The 20649-nt window shown below is 34.2% G+C and overlaps 1 protein-coding gene across 1 annotated transcript; it reads right to left on the bottom strand.

Moving 5' to 3' along the window:
- Positions 1–7326: 7326 nt before the first annotated feature.
- On the bottom strand, positions 7327–17947 carry LOC110889674 (transcriptional regulator STERILE APETALA). Its single transcript, XM_022137238.2, has 3 exons — positions 17649–17947; positions 9542–10082; positions 7327–8187 (listed from the first exon to the last, which is right to left on the bottom strand). Exons 1-3 carry the CDS (start codon positions 17862–17864, stop codon positions 7586–7588), a joined length of 1359 nt encoding a protein of 452 aa, XP_021992930.1. The 5' UTR covers positions 17865–17947; the 3' UTR covers positions 7327–7585.
- Positions 17948–20649: the final 2702 nt, after the last annotated feature.

Below are 20649 nucleotides of genomic sequence, written 5' to 3'. Positions count from 1 at the left end.
ATTTCACAAAGCTTCCCTATCTTTCAATCACATAATCACTAACAAAAAAGAACTAATAATTATTAAACATATTGCAAATAAAATGTCAACATATAGAAAGAGTAGAAATAAACCAATAGCAAGAATACCTCATTGAATCTATGATTATTTTATTTCTAAGGTGTTATGATTTCAAGCCTATGAACAACACTTCATTACAGTGTATTAACATATCAATAAATAGTATTGAAAGAAAACTCTAAAATTAAGATTTACAGTAGTAGCTAGTTCCATTTTCTTAAAAGCTATAGTTAAAACATTGAATAGAGGTAAAAGAAGTATATGAAAAGTTATTGCCTATCAACAACAATATTCAACTGCAACGCAACAACTGCGCCTTCCTTAAAACCTCAACAGATGCGGCCAGCTGAAACAAAGGAATGGTTATGAATGAAGATAAAATGATGTGAGATGGAGTATTTGTATGGTTGTAAACGAACCGAACGTTCAACCATGTTCGTTCGATAAACTTAACGAATGAACACGAACACAAAATTTCGTTCGATAAGCTTAACGAACGAACACGAACAAATGTCTCATTCATTCGACTGCGTTCGTGAACATTCGGTAATATGTTCGTTTATGTTCGTTCGTGTTCGTTCGTTTGTCTGTTCGTGTTCGGTTTTTTATGTTTATTTTTCTAAAAGTTTTTAATGTTTTATTAATTTTTTACTTTCCCCATATGTATTATTTCCCTCTCTGGCCCTCTCCCTCTTTTGATATCTCGCTCCTTCATTCAGCTTATCTCCAATGGATTGAACCCAATATTATCCATCCCTTCAATCTTTAAATGGTTATATTTAACTACTTTCGTTGTGTACAATGTTTAAGATTAACTTTGCCTTTTTAATTTTCAAAATTAAAGTTCATTTATGTTCGTTTGCGTTCGTGGTTAGTGTTCACGAACTGTTCGCGAACATCCAAAATTCCTCAATGAACGAACACGAACACAAACTTCTGTTCGTCATGTGTTCGCGAACGAACATCCAAATTTCCTTAACGAACGAACACAAACATAGCCTTGTTCGTGTTCGTTCGGTTCGTTTACAGCCCTAAGTATTTGTAATGATTAACTAAAATCATACATTTGTTTCAACTTAGCAGTTGCCTTGGTAATGTAGTACTGCAAAGCAACCAACAAAGCTACCTTTATGGGCACAATACTTAGATGTTTTAATATTTCTATCAAAAGTTAACTTTATGGGTTTCTATCCAGGATCGTTGTTTAGTCTTTGGTGAATGTAACACTTCAAAGCAACCGAAAAAGATGCCATGAAATCAGTTCTAAGAGTAATGACATATGAGGCAATAGTTTTGGGGGAAGTTTTCTGCTTTCGTATCAAATTACTCCCTAAGTCTCTACTCCTCAGCTACCAAGAAAGTCAAAAGTCAAACATTGTATTCAAACAAAAATCCCTGATGTAAGAAAGCGCTACATGTGTAATAAGAGAGATAATCTAAATCGTTTACCGCATCTGCTACATCTTTGGATGTTCTAAAGCGTTTAGAGCGTTACTGATTCATTTCTCACTTGAGGCAACATCATCTATACCAAATTTTCAAATATTTCGAGATATATAAGGTTTTGTAATAACTTATTAGTTCTAATATAGCTTTACATAGACTTAGTAAAGATGAAACAGGCTTAAATCGTTGTACAAATTTCATTATATTAGAAAGTCTAGAATGTCAGCTTAGTCTTTTTTTTACGCTTTTTTTGTCTAGTCGAGGGCCCAAAATAATTTTAACATCCATGGAGACGGGGTTGGGGCTGGCGTTTGACCAAGTTAAATAACTTTTTCAAAACATGAAACCAAGTTATACGAAGCGTAAAAGTCGAGCAAGCCAAATTTGGAACCAAAAAACTAAGTTAAGTAGTAAACCCAACAGCAACAATTCTGCACCAAACAAAAATTTTCAACTCTCCAATTCATTATTCACAACTCATGAAAGCCTAATATTGGAAGCCCAAAATCAAAATGAAAAGTAAAAGGCGTAATAGTATTGCCATGTGGTAAGTCCTTATTTAAGAGCGCCTCGCACTTTTCATAACACCTCGCACTTTTGAAACTGATATTTAAAAACTGAATAGAGTTTACCTTGGTATATTTTGTCATAGTATTCCAGGTGGTAGGTACTTATTTAAGAGCTCTTTGGCAATCTTTGTTGGAAGATCAGAAACCGCTCCGTGAACCTGATAAAACAAATAAATGTAATAAAATATTGCAAAAGTTAAACAAAATTACATAGCTCACAAGTATGAATAGTGAATACACACCCTTTTATCTGCAATAATATGTATTTTTCCTAGTTCAAAAGCCGCAGTTGCATAAACATCAGCTAAGAATCCCATAATGGTTCTAGCTGACATGAATCCTCTTCATAGAGCAGGATCCCTAATCAATTGTAATGTGGTCCATTCGTGTGATGCAATTATGAGGAAATAAGATCAACATATAGATAAAATATGATATTTTCTCATTGCGAAGTGATAAAAAAAGTCGATATCTTATAATAGCATTATTTAATGAATAAAATAAGCAAAAAATCATGCACTGAGAGTTGAGACGATTCACACTAATATCGTTGTTTCCTATGTATGCATTTAGTTAGCCATTATTATGGTATTATTGTATTTACTATGGATGGATAAACGTGATATTTTTAGTGTATTAAAAGGGTAAATATGATATTATGGACTTTAAAAAGATATATATGAAATTTTTAAGAGTATTAAATCGGTCTTTTAAAATATAAAGAAGTATCATTACCATGTAAAAAGGATAAGCAAGCATTGAAAAAGGGAGGGTGAAGCATAATGTTCGTGCCATCCGATCCAAAGTCTTGATGTTGTCTTAGTTAACTATAGAAGAAAATCAGGAAAATTAAATAAATTGATCGTAAATTTTAAACATAATGCTATAACTAACCATAAGAAAGATACCGGGTGCCATCATTCATCATTTTTCAACATGTCCATGGTTTTGGTTATGCTTCTATGACAATTTCTCTTGTAATGAGGAAATATTAATGCAGGGCCAGCTTGATTAGTGATGTTAATTATATGAAATACGTTATCATTTCAGAATTCTATTTAGATAACAACATCAAATATATGTAGAAATTCTTTACATATGTGAAATACTCATTCATGTTGTGAAATAGTGAGCAAATTAGTGAACCAAAGTGGAGTTAGTTAAAACGTACCATCTATGATAAGGCATAAGAATTGAAGAATGTAGAAGATGCCCAACCCACACTATTATTGTTTGGATTGTTGGAGAAGCTTCCATGGCCACTGCAAATCAATACAGCATAATCAAGATCAAAAATTGAAAACTTCAACCATGCCCCTTTTGACTTTTGTAGTCAAAACAATATTCTGGTTGAATCCAAAACTAATGGGCATTATTTTTTTATCTAGTTTGGTCATTATACTTCAAGTGGTGTATAAATTTTGAAACTCTACAATAAATAGCAAGTTAGCAACACACTCACGTCATCTCTAATTTGGTCATGAATTGATATAAACTTGTTTAATTTCCAAAAAGAACTCCATAACAACAAACGTATCTTTTATCCGGTAAGCGTCTAAACGACCGAAAAAATCAAGAAGGGTTTGGAGGTTTACCTCAACAATCTACCTTCTTTAATTTACACACATAGTCACATTCATATTACTGGCAGCAAAGTAAAATAACAATGAAATTAAGCAAAACTTCTACTAAACCAAACACATAAAGAAGATTTAAGGAGAAGTGTTTAATAAAGCTTTCGTTAACAATAAGATGATTACTTCTCCTTTCTCCGCTGGAAACTCTATTGCTTTCTTCTTCTTTCACTGCAAAAATTAACAACAAAACTTGAAAACCCTTAAAAAATTGGGGGCCTTTAGTACGCACAAAAAAATTGAAAATATTGAGAATATAAACCCTAAATCCCAATTGTTTCCATCAAAATCGAACCACTTACTACATGCTGAACCATTAAAATCGTCAGGACATCACCAGCGGAACCTACACCCACAACCGTCATGGTCACAGAGAAACCCTAGACCACCAGCATTAAAGAATAAGAAGAAAACATATTCGTTTACAGCATCAAAGATTAAGAAGAAAACATGCCTTGATTTAGGGTTTATGAGAGATACAGCGATGGACATGCAGAGATGTATGAAATTGAAATTAGGGTTTTAAGGATTGATTGAAGATAGTGGACATAGTATGAGAGCGTGTTTGAGAAGCCGCGTGATTGAAGGAAAATAGGAGGATTGAAAGAAAAGAAGGAGAAACGACTGTGTGTGAAAATAGGGTTTTAAGGATTGATTGAATAGGATTACCGCTCAAATGAAAAAAAGAGGAGACCATCAGATGCCACATGTCATCAAGCAGCCTAAGTACATGCCATGTGGCTTAAGCTTGTTTTGCTTTATTAGAAGTAGTGGATTTGTGATTTCTTCTCATTTGAACTCTCCACTATATATATCTATATATATATATGGCGCGGTTCAAATGAGAACCACCACGAGTTGTGAGAACCGTGAGAACTCCTTCTTTCCGCGTGAGTTGGGCCAAAACTTTTTTGCACAAACGTTGATGAAAGGATTATAAACATATCTGTAAAAAAAGTAAAAAAAAATGTCGAGTCGGTTGTTTTGACTGATACAAGTTTTTTTACGCGCTAGTGTAAATTTTGTACGAAAATAAATATTTTTTTTACGTCTCATATAAGTGTGTATGTGCGGCATTTTTAAATTTTTTTTTTTCTGAAACAAGTGATTTTTTTATGACTTTTGAGAAAAAAATCGAAAAACCCTTTTGGATAGCCTAGTTCTCACGGTTCTCACAACTTAAAAAGGTTCTCATTTTAACCCATCCCTATATTAGAAAAAAAAATACATAAATAGTTAAAATTGTTTGAAGCTTAAATTATTTGATATTAGTTATGTTTAAGCAGTGTCTCCATGCTCTTGCCATCGTCTTTATCGTCTTTATCGGCAGGGCCGGCTCTTGGGCCAGCCAATCTGTGTCGTCGTTCGAGGTCTAAATTTTTAAAGGGCCCGAAAAGTTTTTGTAAGCTTTTATATATATAGTAAATTTTGTATTTAACATACGCATCGAGTGGAAAAAACCATCTAAAGGTAATGTAAAGGTCTTAAGTTAAAGGTTTGGCTCCACCATGAAGGTCTAATTTTTTTTAATTCATTTCCTCTTACCACAATTTTGGGCCCAGTTTTTTATTTAGCCCGAGGCCTAAAATATTTTGAGAGTATTCGGAGACGGTTCTGTTTATCGGTCGGAAAATTTTATAGTTATCCTAGATTTACTCTTCTCTTTTCATCTTAACTAGGGTTGAAGACCCGTGGTGCGGGTTAATTTTAAACAACAGAAACATATACGCGATGTTAAAACATAGTTAAATTGCGGATACACTCAAGGATTTCATCTACCATTTTGTTACTATTGATTTCTTGCAAGAGAAAAAAAAATTCTTTGCCATTTACACTTAAGAAAATGGGCTGATTCATATGGACAATGTGGTCATACCTCTGACTTACACTTTTTTCCACCCTTAAAGCTACCATCAAAGACAATTATTTGAGCTTTTTTTCCTAAAAGGATTATTGCAAAACAAAACATACAAAATTCCCTTAAGAAACCAATTCTTTTGACTTTCAAAACTCAAATATGATGTTCTTGCAAACAAATAATCAAAATGTTGAGTAATTACCAGTACACCCTAATCGATTATGGTTGAATAGCAATCAACAATCATTAAAACAATCAACAAGATAACCTTCCCACATTAAAAACACACCACCTTCCCACATCCGAAAAACACCACCTCCTAATTTCGCACCATCTTCCTCCTAAATCCTAATCGCCACGGTTGAACACATGTCCAAATCCAACACCGCCACCCCCTCAATCATTGTCTCTCTCCTGCTCCTCCTAAACCACCATCGGCACCGCCACCGCTTCCTTCTCAATGAACTTCTATGAAATGATTTCACAGGGTTCAGCCAATGGTATTGATCGTGGAATATCATTGAGAAATAGGAATCCGTGTTATCGAAGGATGATTCCTCTGGCATTACGACCTTTACCACAATGATGTTGTCCATAGATCAAATTATTTCGTGGATTGGATTTCACTTCACTGTCTACGGTTCCATTGTGTGTGCTCGGGTAGTAGATTTTGTAAATTTTGTAGAACCCTTCATTTGCAGGGAGATAGGTTGATGGATAATCAGTGAGGTTGGTAGATCTTGTAAACGTGCACCCAAACTGGCCCATGCAAACCCCTAGTGAAGAATAAGGGTCAAAGGAGGTGGTAGAGTAGAATGTGGCGAAGAGAGGAAAGAGTCAAGGCTACCACCTTCTTCATCTCTAACCTACCTAATAGATGCGATAACAACCACCTTTAGGATGCTTTTAAGTCGTATAAGAATTTTGTTGACGCGTCTAAGGTTTAGCCACCAATTTGTTGTGGGTTCTTCACATTTGTTAAATGCATTGAATGGTATTACACGCCTTACATCCCAACTAATGTTAGGGGGGGAGGGGGTGGTCACTAGTGATAGAATTCTATCACTCACAAGCACCAATCAAGTTCCGCCATATCATCAACCATTTTTCCATCACTCACAACCTTTTTTGGTGGCAATGATCATCACTCACCACCACACCCAACAATTTCCCCCCCAACCAACAATTCCACTCACAAAATCTGACCATCACGGAGTTAATTTTTACACGCGTTATACTTTGGAGTATGCCATCACGCGTTATTTATATGGTGGCGGTGGGAATATTGAATTTACCACGCGTTGAACTTGCTTTACGTGATAGAATCACGCACCGCCCCCTGGGCCCTTAGAAGAAGACTATCGTTATATTCTTAACAATATGTTAAGTCAACTTGGCTCAATAGGTCTATGTTGATGTCGACTTAACTCGCTTGTTAAACAATCCTAACAATAGAATTACATAATTTATCCTTCATATATGTTCATAACATGTTTTTCCAAGTGGATATATTAATTAGAAGTATATAACATTACTCTGCTTGAATTGTGTTATGGAACATATTTGTATAAATATAATAAATTATAATAATCCTATTTGCTAGGGTTGTTTAACAAGCGAAGCGAGTTAACTCGACATCAACTTGGTAAAATCTTATATACTCTTATTTAATATATATCCAATGGAAAAACACATGTTCCCATCTTTTCTCTTTCTTCATTCATTGTGTTCATTAATAAGAACAACACAAGAGTTCTTATTATGGTAAAACCTCAATGGGGGGCTTGCTTCATTCGAATAAAATAAGACATGAACCATGAATTCTTTAAATATGAATTTTACACAAACCCTCTTAACCAACCAACTCTACAACATCCACAAGTCAACAAATTAATAACCATGCATAACCAAACCTAACCCTAATCCATCAGTTAAACCAATCCCAGCACCCAATGATTTCCTGACCTCGTAACCAACTAACCGTAAAGTCAACGTCAGTCAACACTCCAATGTTACAGCTATATATGTGCTCCAAAGTCCCACAAATGAATCGTGTTGTCAGCACTACAAGCCGCTACATACCGCTCATCTGCAATCATGGCACTTGCATCCCCGATTCGTTCCCTTAAAATATACAAATACTCCCCATGATGCAACTCCCAAACCCTAATCCCACCACCAACGGACGTAAAACAGTAACCACCGTTAACGCAACCCAACAAGCTACCGCGGGCCATGAACCGACAGATTTCCGCCAAACTACTCACCTGCCGCACATTAGCTACACCCCTACTATTTACAAACATTAGAGCCCTATCGTACGCATCAGCTGCGCCCACGTTTATTTCCCTCCTAAACTCTTCGTCTCCTAATATCATTTGGTTTCGTAAATTAAATACGATTACCCTTCGCCTTGCGAACCCGACTGCCAGCTCGTCACTTGTTATGCGGAACCCGACTGCCAGCTCGTCACTTGTTATGCGGATACGTCCAATGTGCTCACTCAGATCTGTGAGCAAGTGCCACCCATCTACTGAGTCTGGGTCCATCAGTGTGCCCCCAATGAATACAATTTCTTCTGTGTTGCTGTTGCGTACATGAAATGCGCGGTTTGGTACCCCTATGTATCGAAAACAGAAAACCATGTCAACTATTAGGAACAGTAATCTAGCTAAGTTAGTTCTGCCAGGCATTTGTGGGTTCAATGCGAAAATTGTTATGGATTAAATTATAAAGAGATTTTTAAAATCAAACAATATAATCTAATTAAATCAACTATACATAGAAATACAAAACAATATTAACACTAAATTAATAATAGTGAATACAAAATGAACAATAGTATAACGAGTTTAAGATTTTAAAAAATGTATATTCTTGTAGCCTATGCTCGTAATAAAAATACTGAGTGCGTATAGTGTGACAATTATAATAGTAACACTAAATTAATTATTGTGAACACAAGATGAACATACCTAAATCAACGTAAATTATTATTCTATATCAACAGTTCATATTTTTAAAAATTTGCACTTTTTACGTACATACATGGGTATGTGTAATTAATATAATCTATACATGTTACACATGTTAAGGTGATACATAAACGAAATTTAATACATATGGACTTACGAATAAATATCACATATCTACAGTTTTCTTTTATTTTACGCTTTTTTAATACAATTATTCCTAACGTTAATACTTATTAGGTTAGAAACTCGTATATAACAAATACACAGGCTGAATAACGGAAACATTGGAATTCAAAACGTATCACACACCATGACAACCGATGAATAAGTTCGTAAAATTATTAAATTAATCTACATGATATCTAAATGTGTTATGCTATTTGCGTTGTAACTTAGCTCTAAATATCAAAATAATAAGAAAAAGTAGAACAATATGGTAAATAACAAAGGTAAACGAAAAAGAAAACGATAGAAATATGGTCAGTTTTGGTGCACTCGTTATATCAAAGAAAAAGAAAGTTAAAAAAGATGTCCAAAAGAGTATCAAAGCGTTCGTTAAAAAAACTAAACTCAAAAAAAAACTTTGGTGCACTCATTATAGCAAAGAAAAAGAAAAGTAAAAAAATATGTCCAAAACGGTATTGGCGCGTTCGTTGCAGGAAATAAACTAAACGGAAAAAACTGAAAAAAAGCAAAAAGAAAAAAAAAATTAGGTGCAAGTTAGCAAAAAGCCCATGGCATGCGCTCCACTATTCATCTTCCCTTCTTTTATATATAGATAATAATTATAATTAAAATGATATTTTTAATGAACTTTTTTATAATAACAAAATAAGAATTTGCCCTAACTTATTAACCATTGATACATGCATGCATAAGTTGTAACATTTGAACATTCAACCTCCATGATAGAGAGATGAGAGGCACCTCCACTTCTATTAGGTATATATATATATATATATACATATGATGAAATAATGAAAATGTAATTAATAGTACCTGCATAGAGTCCGACCCACCAGCGGTCACAACCGGTGAAATCCACAAGGACACCATCAGTAACCACATCACCCAAATGAGCTCTACGTGCAGCAGCTCCCGGAACATCGATGGACGCAACATGAATGTCACCATCAAGAGAGGCGAAAACAAGCCGGTTATCGGTAAAAAAGATCCCGGAGACAGCACGCGAGTAGAGGCCAAGATGATTACGTTGATGCGGGTGGAATGTAGTGACATGGAGCCTGGTGGGGAGGTGGTATAGGCGAACTGATCCATCGGAAAAACCGGCTGCAATGTGGTAGTCAGAGAGTGCGAGGCGGCAGCAAGAGAGGGCTCCGTTGTTGTTGTCGTCGTTTGGTGGGAAGTTAAGGGTGGTGTAGTCGTACCTACGGGAATGGAAGTTTCTAGCGGTGCGATGGCGATATATGTATTCATCGTACCATGAGTGGTGGAGGAGATGGTGGCGATGCCAAATGCGGCGTGTTAGGGTTTGCCATAACGGGTCAGATTGGGATATACTTCGCCATGTTCTACAAACCTGCAAAATCGTGTAGATACAAGGATTACATGGAAAAATCAAAAAGAAACAAAGTTATCAAAAGAAACTAAGTTAAAAGATATGTAGTTAATATCCCGATATATCGGTTATCTGTCTGAATATCAGTACTGATAATATCAGCGATATTGACCGATTTTCCCAATATATGTACCTTTCTTCTTAGTTCTACCATTCGTCTTTCTTCTTATTGCTGCTATTAGTGTTTTAGGTCTTAATTGTTTGTTGTTATTGTTAATGTTTTAAGTGTTGGTCGTTCCTAGAAAATTGCTATATATATAAATTTAGCATTCTATTAAAATTACCGATATCTCACCGCGATAACCGATATATCAAATATCGGTCCTTGACCGATATCCGATATTTTACCGCATTAACTGCTTAGGTTAAAAGGTTTTAAATCAACACTTTCATTATCTATATATATTTATAGATTTTTTTTATTATATATTACTCATAATCTCCTTTACACTAATAATTTTAAAATACTCCCTTGTCCAGTTTTAAATTATAGATCCTCCATCTAAGGGACATGTACCTCTATCGTAGTGGCTAGCCCCACATTAGCCGTAAAGAAAATCAACCAAATGCAAATCTAGTTAGGAAAGAAAATTGACCTAAAAATGGATGCTATATTTGTATTTTAATAACTAGATTAATCATCGAACCAGTCATCTTACATGTCCACTAGTCGGAGTGTTTGGACCATGTTTTCGAAAATACAACCCTTTTCTTTTGGTTTCGTTTTGAAATGTTAACAAAATATAGTGCGAGAGTAGCAAATGAATTGGTTGACCCGACTAAAACGGTTTAAAGCACTCTAGTGGATTGGTTTTAAAGGTCGTATAGACGATTCTTGATCCGGTTTTTAGACTATTGTGTATAGCGTTAACAACTATTTATATAAATATTAAAGATTTGTGGCTTTGGGTTATTGGATTAGGTTCATTTGTAAACAACCCCTTGATAGTGAACACTTGTGAACTAATCCTAGCCCTTGATTATCAATACACAAGTGTAAATCAATGGCCAAAATTTGATGATTAAATACACTAGTGTATTTTACAGTTTTATGATGTAAATCAATGGTCAGGATTTGTTCACTCAGTTTACAAATACCGTTGGGTTAAACCAAAATACCCAACAAGCATTAGCTCTCCCTGAAAGGGAGGTGATCCAGCCGCACCTTCCAGTACGGCTACCTTGTTACGACTTCACTCCAGTCACTAGCCCTGCCTTCGGCATCCCCCTCCTTGGCCTTGCGGTTAAGGTAACGACTTCGGGCATGGCCAGCTCCCATAGTGTGACGGGCGTTATTATCACATAGAAAACCACTATAAGTTTATATAACGGTTTTCTAAATTTAGTAATGATCAGATATTCGTTAAATTTGGTGAGTTACATTACAGAAATGTAAATAAAACTAAATTATTAAGAAAACTAGAAAAGCAAACACAATTCGCTAGATTTTTGTTGTCAATGACACAGATTTTTTATAAGTTTGTTTCTTAAATCAAATGGCCAGATTTTTGTTGTCAATGATTCATATTTTTTATAAGTTTGCTTCTTAAATACCAAATGTGTAAGTTATGTACATAAAGACATATCAAACTAATTTATGCATAGCTGAGAATATCAAACTAATTTATTCATTTCAAAAGATGGTTTTAGTGTGAGAATAACGAGAAGAAAATCTAAATTGTTAATTTTTTAGTAGTGGCTCATATATCTATGAAGTTTTTACTATTTACATTACAAATGTGTACATAATATACATAAAAATCCATTAAATTAATTTATTCATACGTTTAGTAACGTATAATTTTTTCATACACGTGTTAGGTTATATGTAGAAGATATAAAGAACTTGCATGCGTATGTTGTATAAATAAACAAAATTTATTCATAAATTTCAAAATAGATGAATAAAAACTAATAAACATTACATCTCATCAATTTAGTTATATTTTTTAAACATTTAAGATTGAACACATAAATTATTTATTTTGTTCTTACTATTCTCGATTTAATATGTGTGTCCACAAGTATACTAAAATTGTTAAAATATTTAATAATATAACTATAAACAATAATCTATATCTATACTATATAATACTATATAATAAAAAAACAATGTGTGACACGTGTCATACATTTAAAAATTTTACTTTTTGATTTTGCTACATTTCTCTTACTTTGTATATCGAATAAAAGCCATTAATTTTTCTAATAAAATATTATTCTCAAATTTAAATTAATTTTTTTATTATTTGGTATATAAAATAAGATTTATTAAACAAGTGTAATAAACAGGGTTTTTAAAAATATAATTTTTTTATTATTTGGTATATAAATTTATATTTATTCAACCCGTACAATACATGTGGGTTTTTTAAGAATATAACTTTTATATTATTTAATATTTAAAATTACATTTATTCAACCCGTGTAATGTATAGTGTTTTTAAATATATAATTTTTTTTATTATTTGGTATATGACATTATATTTATTCAACCCTTTTAAATACGATGTTCTAACCTAGTTAATTATATATAAAAACAAGTAAAAGAAAAAAAAAAGGTAATGCACGGTACCCTTGACAAAGATAAATGTAACATAAACTCCTCAGCATTTGTCAATGTTATAAAATTTTGCATAACTAAAGAAAGTAGACTTTTATATAACTATAAATAATAAGAAAGGTTTCAAACAAAATATGTAGGTTATTGAGTGAAGCCTTGATTTTTTTACTTAACGAACTTTACTCAAAACACAAGAAATTTAAAAATAAAAAACAAAAAAAGAATACTCGATTAGTATTATAATAAAACTGGAATTGAAAAGATAGAAAGGCTTTAGCAAGCATGGGAAAGATATCCTACCTATGACAGTAGGGAGAATTCATGCGCTATTACAGGCATGCAGAAAGCTAGTAAGAAAGACACAACAACTTGCTTTATTATTAAATAAAAACAAATTCTCAATTTCTCTCCCAAGACCCAACATACATAAATACATATACATACATACCCATATATATGTAATATGCGCATGTTATCGTTAGGAGAGAGATGTGTCAGAATCAATGCTCGGAGAATAAGAAAACACAGCTTTCTTCCTGTGTTGTAATGCATTTGTAGATCACCTGATGCTACACCTACTCCTACACCTAAACTGCCATGGCTACTATTATTAGGCCTTTTCTTTTAAGTTTGTTTTTTGTTTAACTTTTGTAGCGTTTCGTCTTGTCTTCTTAAGTAACATCAAACCCAGTACGGCCCTAGTTATCAACCTTTCCTCCATACCAATTTCAGCCTTTTTTGTTTTCCCTCCATGTTTTAAACCCTCGAGTACATGAAAGAAAAACTTAGTTTACTATTATGTATCGTGGAATAACTATACGAGTTTCAATCACATGACTTTAAGTAACTAAGCCGATAAAAGTGTGTAGTGGTTTGGTTAAAAAATTAAAAAAAAAAAAGAAATTGAGTAATTGGTTGAATTTTTGGACCCTATCTCCATCTCCTTCACGCCAGTTGTTCAAGTGGTGCCCTCTAACGACATTCTGCTTTGCTCATTTGCGTGAGGCGCTAGGCCACTACACTTAGACTGCGGATAAAAGTGTGTAGTGGTTTAGTTAAAAAAATAAAAAATAAAAAAAGAAATTGAGTAGTTGGTTGACTTTTTGGACCCTATCTCCATCTCCTTCACGCCAGTTGTTCAAGTGGTGCCCTCTAACGACATTCTGCTTTGCTCATTTGCGTGAGGCGCTAGGCCACAACACTTAGACTGCAGATAAAAGTGTGTAGTGGTTTAGTTAAAAAATTAAAAAAAAAAAAAAAGAAATTGAGTAGTTGGTTGACTTTTTGGACCCTATCTCCATCTCCTTCACGCCAGTTGTTCAAGTGGTGCCCTCTAATGACGTTCTGCTTTGCTCATTTGGCGTGAGGCGCTAGGCCACTACACTTAGACTAGGTGGAGCGGTGGCGTGGGGCTCTCAACCATGCCAGCACACCACCCCCCGGGTAGCATGGGTTTCTTCACCCAGTGTGGGGCAATGGTGATGGTGACGTGATGGCGTGTGGTTGGATGTTGATTTGTGTTATTTTTGATTGGTTGTTTTCTTTTTTTGCATGCATCCTTCAAGCCCCTTCCACGCCTGGTTTTTAGGCAAAAACTCATCTGTTGATGTGGCAGCCACATGTCGGTTCATTCTCTCCCTCCAAACCCCTCTACTCCTAGTGGTCTAAGTCTTACTCTCACCACACTTTACTTGCATGCGTGAATCATTCTCAATCTCAATAATATATACAATTATCTAAAAAAAATGTAAAATTTAATAAATCTTACGAAAACAAGTTTTGTAATATTTTTTAGAGTAAACTTCAATTTTCGTCCCTGTGGTTTACTGATTTTAACACTTTCAGTCCAATAGTTTATAAATTACATTTATCATCCATTAGTTTTTTGATTTTAACAGTTTTAGTCCATTAGTTTCCTGATTTTAAAAGTTTCAGTCCATAATCAGGAAACTAATGGAAGTGAAACTGTTAAAATCAGGAAACTAATGGATGATAAATGTAATTTATAAACTATTGGACTGGAAGTGTTAAAATCAGCAAACCACAGGGACGAAAATTGAAGTTTACTCTATTTTTTAAGTACAAAATTCGGCTTGGTCCACACCCATAATTAAATTTTGAATCTTTTCACCAACTCCATGGTTTTAAAAGTAAAAATTTATGAGACATTCGTATAGAATTGATAATAAAACAGATATATTAATGATTTTCATATAATATAATATTTATATAGGCGGGGTTATATATTTTCCAATAGTGATGGAAAAGTACGGTAGTAAAGAATCAAATGAAGGATGGGGACAGGACGACAAGGTACCCAAAAGAAGTACAACCTCAGGATGATATATTTGCATATAAATATAAATATATCATATAAGCCATAGTTTCCTTCTACATAAAACAATCTTCAGTAGTATATACATCTAATCTGCTTTGTGCGTCCCAAAAACAACACAAAAAGGCAAAGTAATAAAAGCCATATTTCTTTGAAAGCGACAAAGTGTGGGTCTTATTTTTCTTTTATGGCATCTATTGATGGTCAACAATTTGACTTCAACTGAGCTTTGGATAGAGACTGCTTTCTAAAAGTTCTGTTACTTTTCATTCTTTTTTATAATCTTATCAAATAAATAAATACATAAATTATATATTACTTACATCCTAGAGATTCGTGTTTATGTAACTATTAAATAAATATAAATATCAATCCAAATAAGCAAAAATTTCATACACTTGTAGTTATTTAGGGTTTAAATAATAACCAACTATATATGGGTCATTTTCATGAAACGCTTGCGTTAAAAGATGATGAATTTGTTCATATAATTAGAAATGTAATTGTGACTACTTTTTATGTGAAATTGCTATTAGTTACGAAAAAAATTATTATAGATTTCTTTTTGAGCTTGGAAACCTGAAATGTTATCAGATCCCGAAAAAAATTACATCAAAATAGAATGAAAACGAACAAAAAACTACGCCGCTAGCCCTTTGGTTTAAAAATCAAGAGTAAATTGTCAAAATTGTCCACGAGATTTGGGTATGTTTGTCAATTGTCAGTTTCATCAAAAACAACTTTTTTAAACCATATTGTCCTTCACTTTGTAGATTTTTTGTCATTTTCATCCAAACGTATAATTTTGGTTATTTTTTCTATCAAATATTTGGATGAAAATGATAAAAAATCTCAAACCTCAGGGACGATTTTTGCAAAAAAAGTTCGCCATTTGGAAGAAAATGGCAAAAAGTTTCAAAAGTGAAGAACAATATGGTACAAAAAAGTTGTTTTGGATGAAATGACAAACATGACCAAACCTCATGGACGATTTTACCAATTTACTCAATAATCAAATTTAAAAAGTAAAAGGCCATGAAGCTATGTGGGTCATGGTTATTAAAGTATACTTAAAATTTGAAATAAAAATTATATATTGGATTTAAGTTGTACAAGTATATCTGTAAACACATAATAAACAAATATAATAAAGACAAGGAGTCTCTTATAATCCTCAACCGAAATGGGCAAAAACTATATTGTCAAAAGGCTTTGAATGGATTTCTTATTCTTTCATTCCCAATAAAGTGGTGGTCAAAAGCCCCCCCAATGAAAAGTAGTGTCCCCCTTTGGAAAGAAGAGACTAACCTGCAACTTCCCATCTATCAACTTGCAATTAAATTAACCCTCAAATGCCCATAAATATGTCACGCCTAACCCATCATATTAATAATAAAAACATGTAAAAAGTAAGTATCAAATAATTTTTTTGCCATCAAAAATTCAAAATAAAGATGACAGCTTTGTTTTTGTCTTCTACTCATAGTATATTATATAATAATAATATATACAAATACAAATATTGCATGTTGTATGTTTATTTTATTATCACCGCAGATTTACACAACCACTAAACCTACTCTTACTCACTTGTCTAGATAAACGTATATTGTATGTAAGCATTTAGAGCATTCATCAAATTGTGTGGGTAGAGTTTTTATAATATTAAGAGTATAAAAAGTGGTTGTGACTGAAAGAGAGAGAAAATATTACTGTTCATCTGTATATTTAGAGGTACACTGTTCACCCCTATAATTTTTTTAATATATTTTGAAAGTGATTGTGAGTGAAGAAAGGAGAAAAAGATAATGACAAAGGTATAAAAGAATATTATTTAATTAAAAATGAAAAAGAAAATATAATGTATTTTAGTGTAATTTAGGGTGAAAAAAACAGTGGAATGGATGTGAGGTATAACGAGACGGAAAGTAAAAACAGTTATCCAGTTACAAAACAGATAACTAAGCACGCATACACGGTGCATGTCAGATATAGTAAGACAGAGAAAGTAAATATGGTTATATAATATACATAATTCATTTCTAAGATTCTTCTAAGTTACTGGTTAAATATTACTCATGTTTATACATGGTACAAACCATCAAATAATAAGTAAATTTTAATAATAAAGGAGGTACAAATGGATCAGTAGCAATATCACTAGAATTTATTTGCTGTAACACTTACTAGTTAGCTATAATAGACTTACTATACACATACTGAAATGATAAATGCATTCAATTCTTTCTTTTCATACTAAATCACACTCTTGAGTTTTCCTACACAAACAAACCCTAATCTCATCTTCTTTAATAACAAAATTCATCAAAACACCTTTAAAAACAATATTTCCTCGATTTTAAGTTCATAAACTACGCAATTTGATGCATAATCATCTCGTAATTTCATGTTTAATCAATCAAATCTAAACACATCGATCCGGTGATGATTAAACCTCTACGTTCCGTCAAAATTAGACGCTAAAATTGAAAATATCATTCAGATTCAAAAACTTAAACGTTGCATGAACCCTAACAAGCAAACGCACAGCGTTAAAACTCGAAAAAACACACAATACGATTGAATATACGATTGAATACTGTAAACGAATGATGTGATTATACTATACCTGAAAGATATTGAAGAGAGCCGGAGCAACGGCAAGGCGGCCGAACGAGAGAGCGGCATCAACGGCGATTTGGATCGCGAGAGCTTCGAGGAAAGGTTCTGGCCAGACGGCGGAGTTGAAGCGTTGACGAGAATGTGAGGGACCTGTGAAGTCTCCACCGCCACCGTCGCCGTCGCCATCTCCGTCGTGCGACGAAGAAGACGAGGCCGTTGACATGTGTGGTGTGGAGTTGAGTTTGTTTTTCAGTTACAGTCTCACACAGATTTTAGATACAAAGAAAGTGCACTCGGTGGAGAGATGGGCCCAACAGGTTGTATAGGCTTTGTGCGTGTGTTATATATACGACACAAACAAGGTTTTCTTTTAAAAAAAATTGTACGCCATGTGCTTACCATTTAAAGTGTATTACAAAGTTTTTATTTGCCTCACTTGTTTATATGCTTAAAGGCTTTTGAGTTAAGTTAAGAGCATGTTTGGATAAGTTTTTCCAAGGTTGGAGAACTCGCTAGTCGCTAGTCGGCCGGTGAAGTGGGGACTAGCGACTACTCGGGATTACTCGGGATTAATCGGGATTAATCGGATCGGGTTTTTTATATGTAATTTTCAGTTTTATGTATAAATATATATATATTTTTATAGGTAAATATTTTAAGTAGCTAGGTTTTAAATCTTATTCAACTCATTTATTTAAGTATACATGATTAATTGTTGGAATTCAAATGATTTGATTGGAAACTGACCGGAATTTAGAGGTTTTGGCCGGAATATACAGGTTTTTTGCTGGAATCGTCGACCTTTGGCTGGCCTAGTCGGACCTAGTCGTGCCTAGTCGGACCTAGTCGGTTAATGGACCGATTTAAGAAAAATTACTCAGTAGCTGGACGACTAGCGATTAATCGCCGACTAATCGTCGCCTAGTCGCGATTTTTACAACACTGAGTTTTTCTAACCAATTTATTGGTTTATTGACTTATCAAAAAGTCAATAAGTAGTTTTTAGTGTTTGGCAAATAGAAAAGTGTTTTTTAAAATGACTTTTTGATATGAAGAAAAGGATTTTTTGAAAAGTTAAGAGATTGTGAGTTCTTGATCAGCTTATAGCTTTTCAAACAACAAATTACCAATATACCCCTTATTTTTTAACATCCCTTATGAAAGAATGCTCATTTTAGTCATTTTACATCAATAAACTAATCCAAACACTTTTTAAAAAACAACTTATTTACTTATTGGATTTTCCCACCACATAAGCTAATCCAAACACTTTATTTTTAAATTCTTTTTCAAAAATTTATTTTCCCAAAAGTCCTTTTTGACTTAAATAAGCTTAGCCAAACATGCCCTAAGTGTCATTTATAATATTTGTCCTTTTTCCGGTTATATATATAATATAGTCCATCATGTATAATCATATAGATCATGTAAACAAGCATGAAGATAAGATTAACCTCATTGTATGGGAGTGGTGGCTATGGGAAACAACCGCACTCGAAACTGCGATCGATTTTCTCACTATGGGAACGGTGGTTACGGAAAGATACCCCATCACCAACGCGTCGCGGCCTGATACTTCAAGAACAACTGGTTTCAATGTTCTTTTTACTTTTAAATAAATCCCATTTATTTAAATGAACACTCAAACGAACGATCAGTTGATAAACATGAAGTAGCTTGAAGAACAAAGCTCCAAAGCTGTTCATACAGATTCTTGATAATCATTGTGAACTTGAGAGCAGGAAGCTCAACAATGGTGGTAACAATTCTGCTTTTGACTTTGTTTATCTACCCATTGTGTTCACAGGATCAACAATGGTGGTAACAGGTCTGCTTATGACCATGTTTATTTACCCATAATATCCACAGCAAGACTTTACGTTTTTTGAGCAAGCACGAGTGACGATCCAAGGTTGGTGATATCGCAAGAAAACTCGAAACAAACGCTCAAACAAGGACATCAACATCAAAAAGGTAACCGCGGAACAAATGCAGAACCCTGAGAACCAACGACCAATTGACAAACACGAACGCCCCACAAACGAGGGATAATCATTTCATGTCCAATTGATGAACATAAAACACCAGCAAAGCGCTCAACACACTTGCATCGGCATATGCAAGGGCTCCATTTGGGTTGCGGGTAATGGCGAGTTCATACTCGTCTTCCGTCACCATTTCAAAGGTTGGTTCGAAGCACTAACAGGTGGCGATCATGTTTGATGATATCAGAAAAAGGTAAACCACACTACCAGCCTGCCACCAAACCGGAACAAACTGCGAGATGCTTCAGCGTCAACCTTAACTTACTCACCGGTTCTAAATAGTCGTCAAACCTGTCACACCCCCAAAATCCACTCGCGGAGTATCACCGCTTGGAGGCGTGACTGACCAGGATCAAGCCACCAGTCATATTGAGCATAGCATATAATTAAAAGTAGTTTATGAAATCCAACACAATACAATTGGTGTCCACACAAAACATAGTTTAAGTAGCGGAAGCATAATATGAAAACCCAACATAAGTATTAAGTTTAAAATGTCATAATGTTTTTAACATGGCATCCACTGTCCATGTCCCACAACAACTGCGCCTCCTAGTGCAAACTCCATGAGTACCTAGCGTCCTGCAAGGCATGTAACAGAGAGTCAACAACAAAGTTGAGCGAGTTCACAGTTGATTGTTCAGTTAAAGAGTTCGTTTCAGAAATTGTAAGTTCGTTTCATAACATGCGTTACCAGTATCTTTGTTTCCAAACCTTTACAATAATAAGTGGGGGCTTCCCATGTTGTATGTACTAGACTAGTTGTATCTATAGGTGTCCTTCCCAATCCGAGAACAACGGTAAATATGAGTTTACGTAGGTTTTACGTAAGTGCCCCTCCCTAACTGAGGACAGTACGTAGAGAGTACGTAGGTTTAGCGCTGGTGTCCTTCCCAAACCGAGGACATTATTACGTAGGTTTTACGTAGGTTCTAACACCGGTGTCCTTCCCAAGCCGAGGAC

Source organism: Helianthus annuus, chromosome 11 (genome assembly GCF_002127325.2).
Source record: "Helianthus annuus cultivar XRQ/B chromosome 11, HanXRQr2.0-SUNRISE, whole genome shotgun sequence".
NCBI lineage: Eukaryota > Viridiplantae > Streptophyta > Magnoliopsida > Asterales > Asteraceae > Helianthus > Helianthus annuus.
This window is presented reverse-complemented; position numbering and strand designations above follow the sequence as displayed.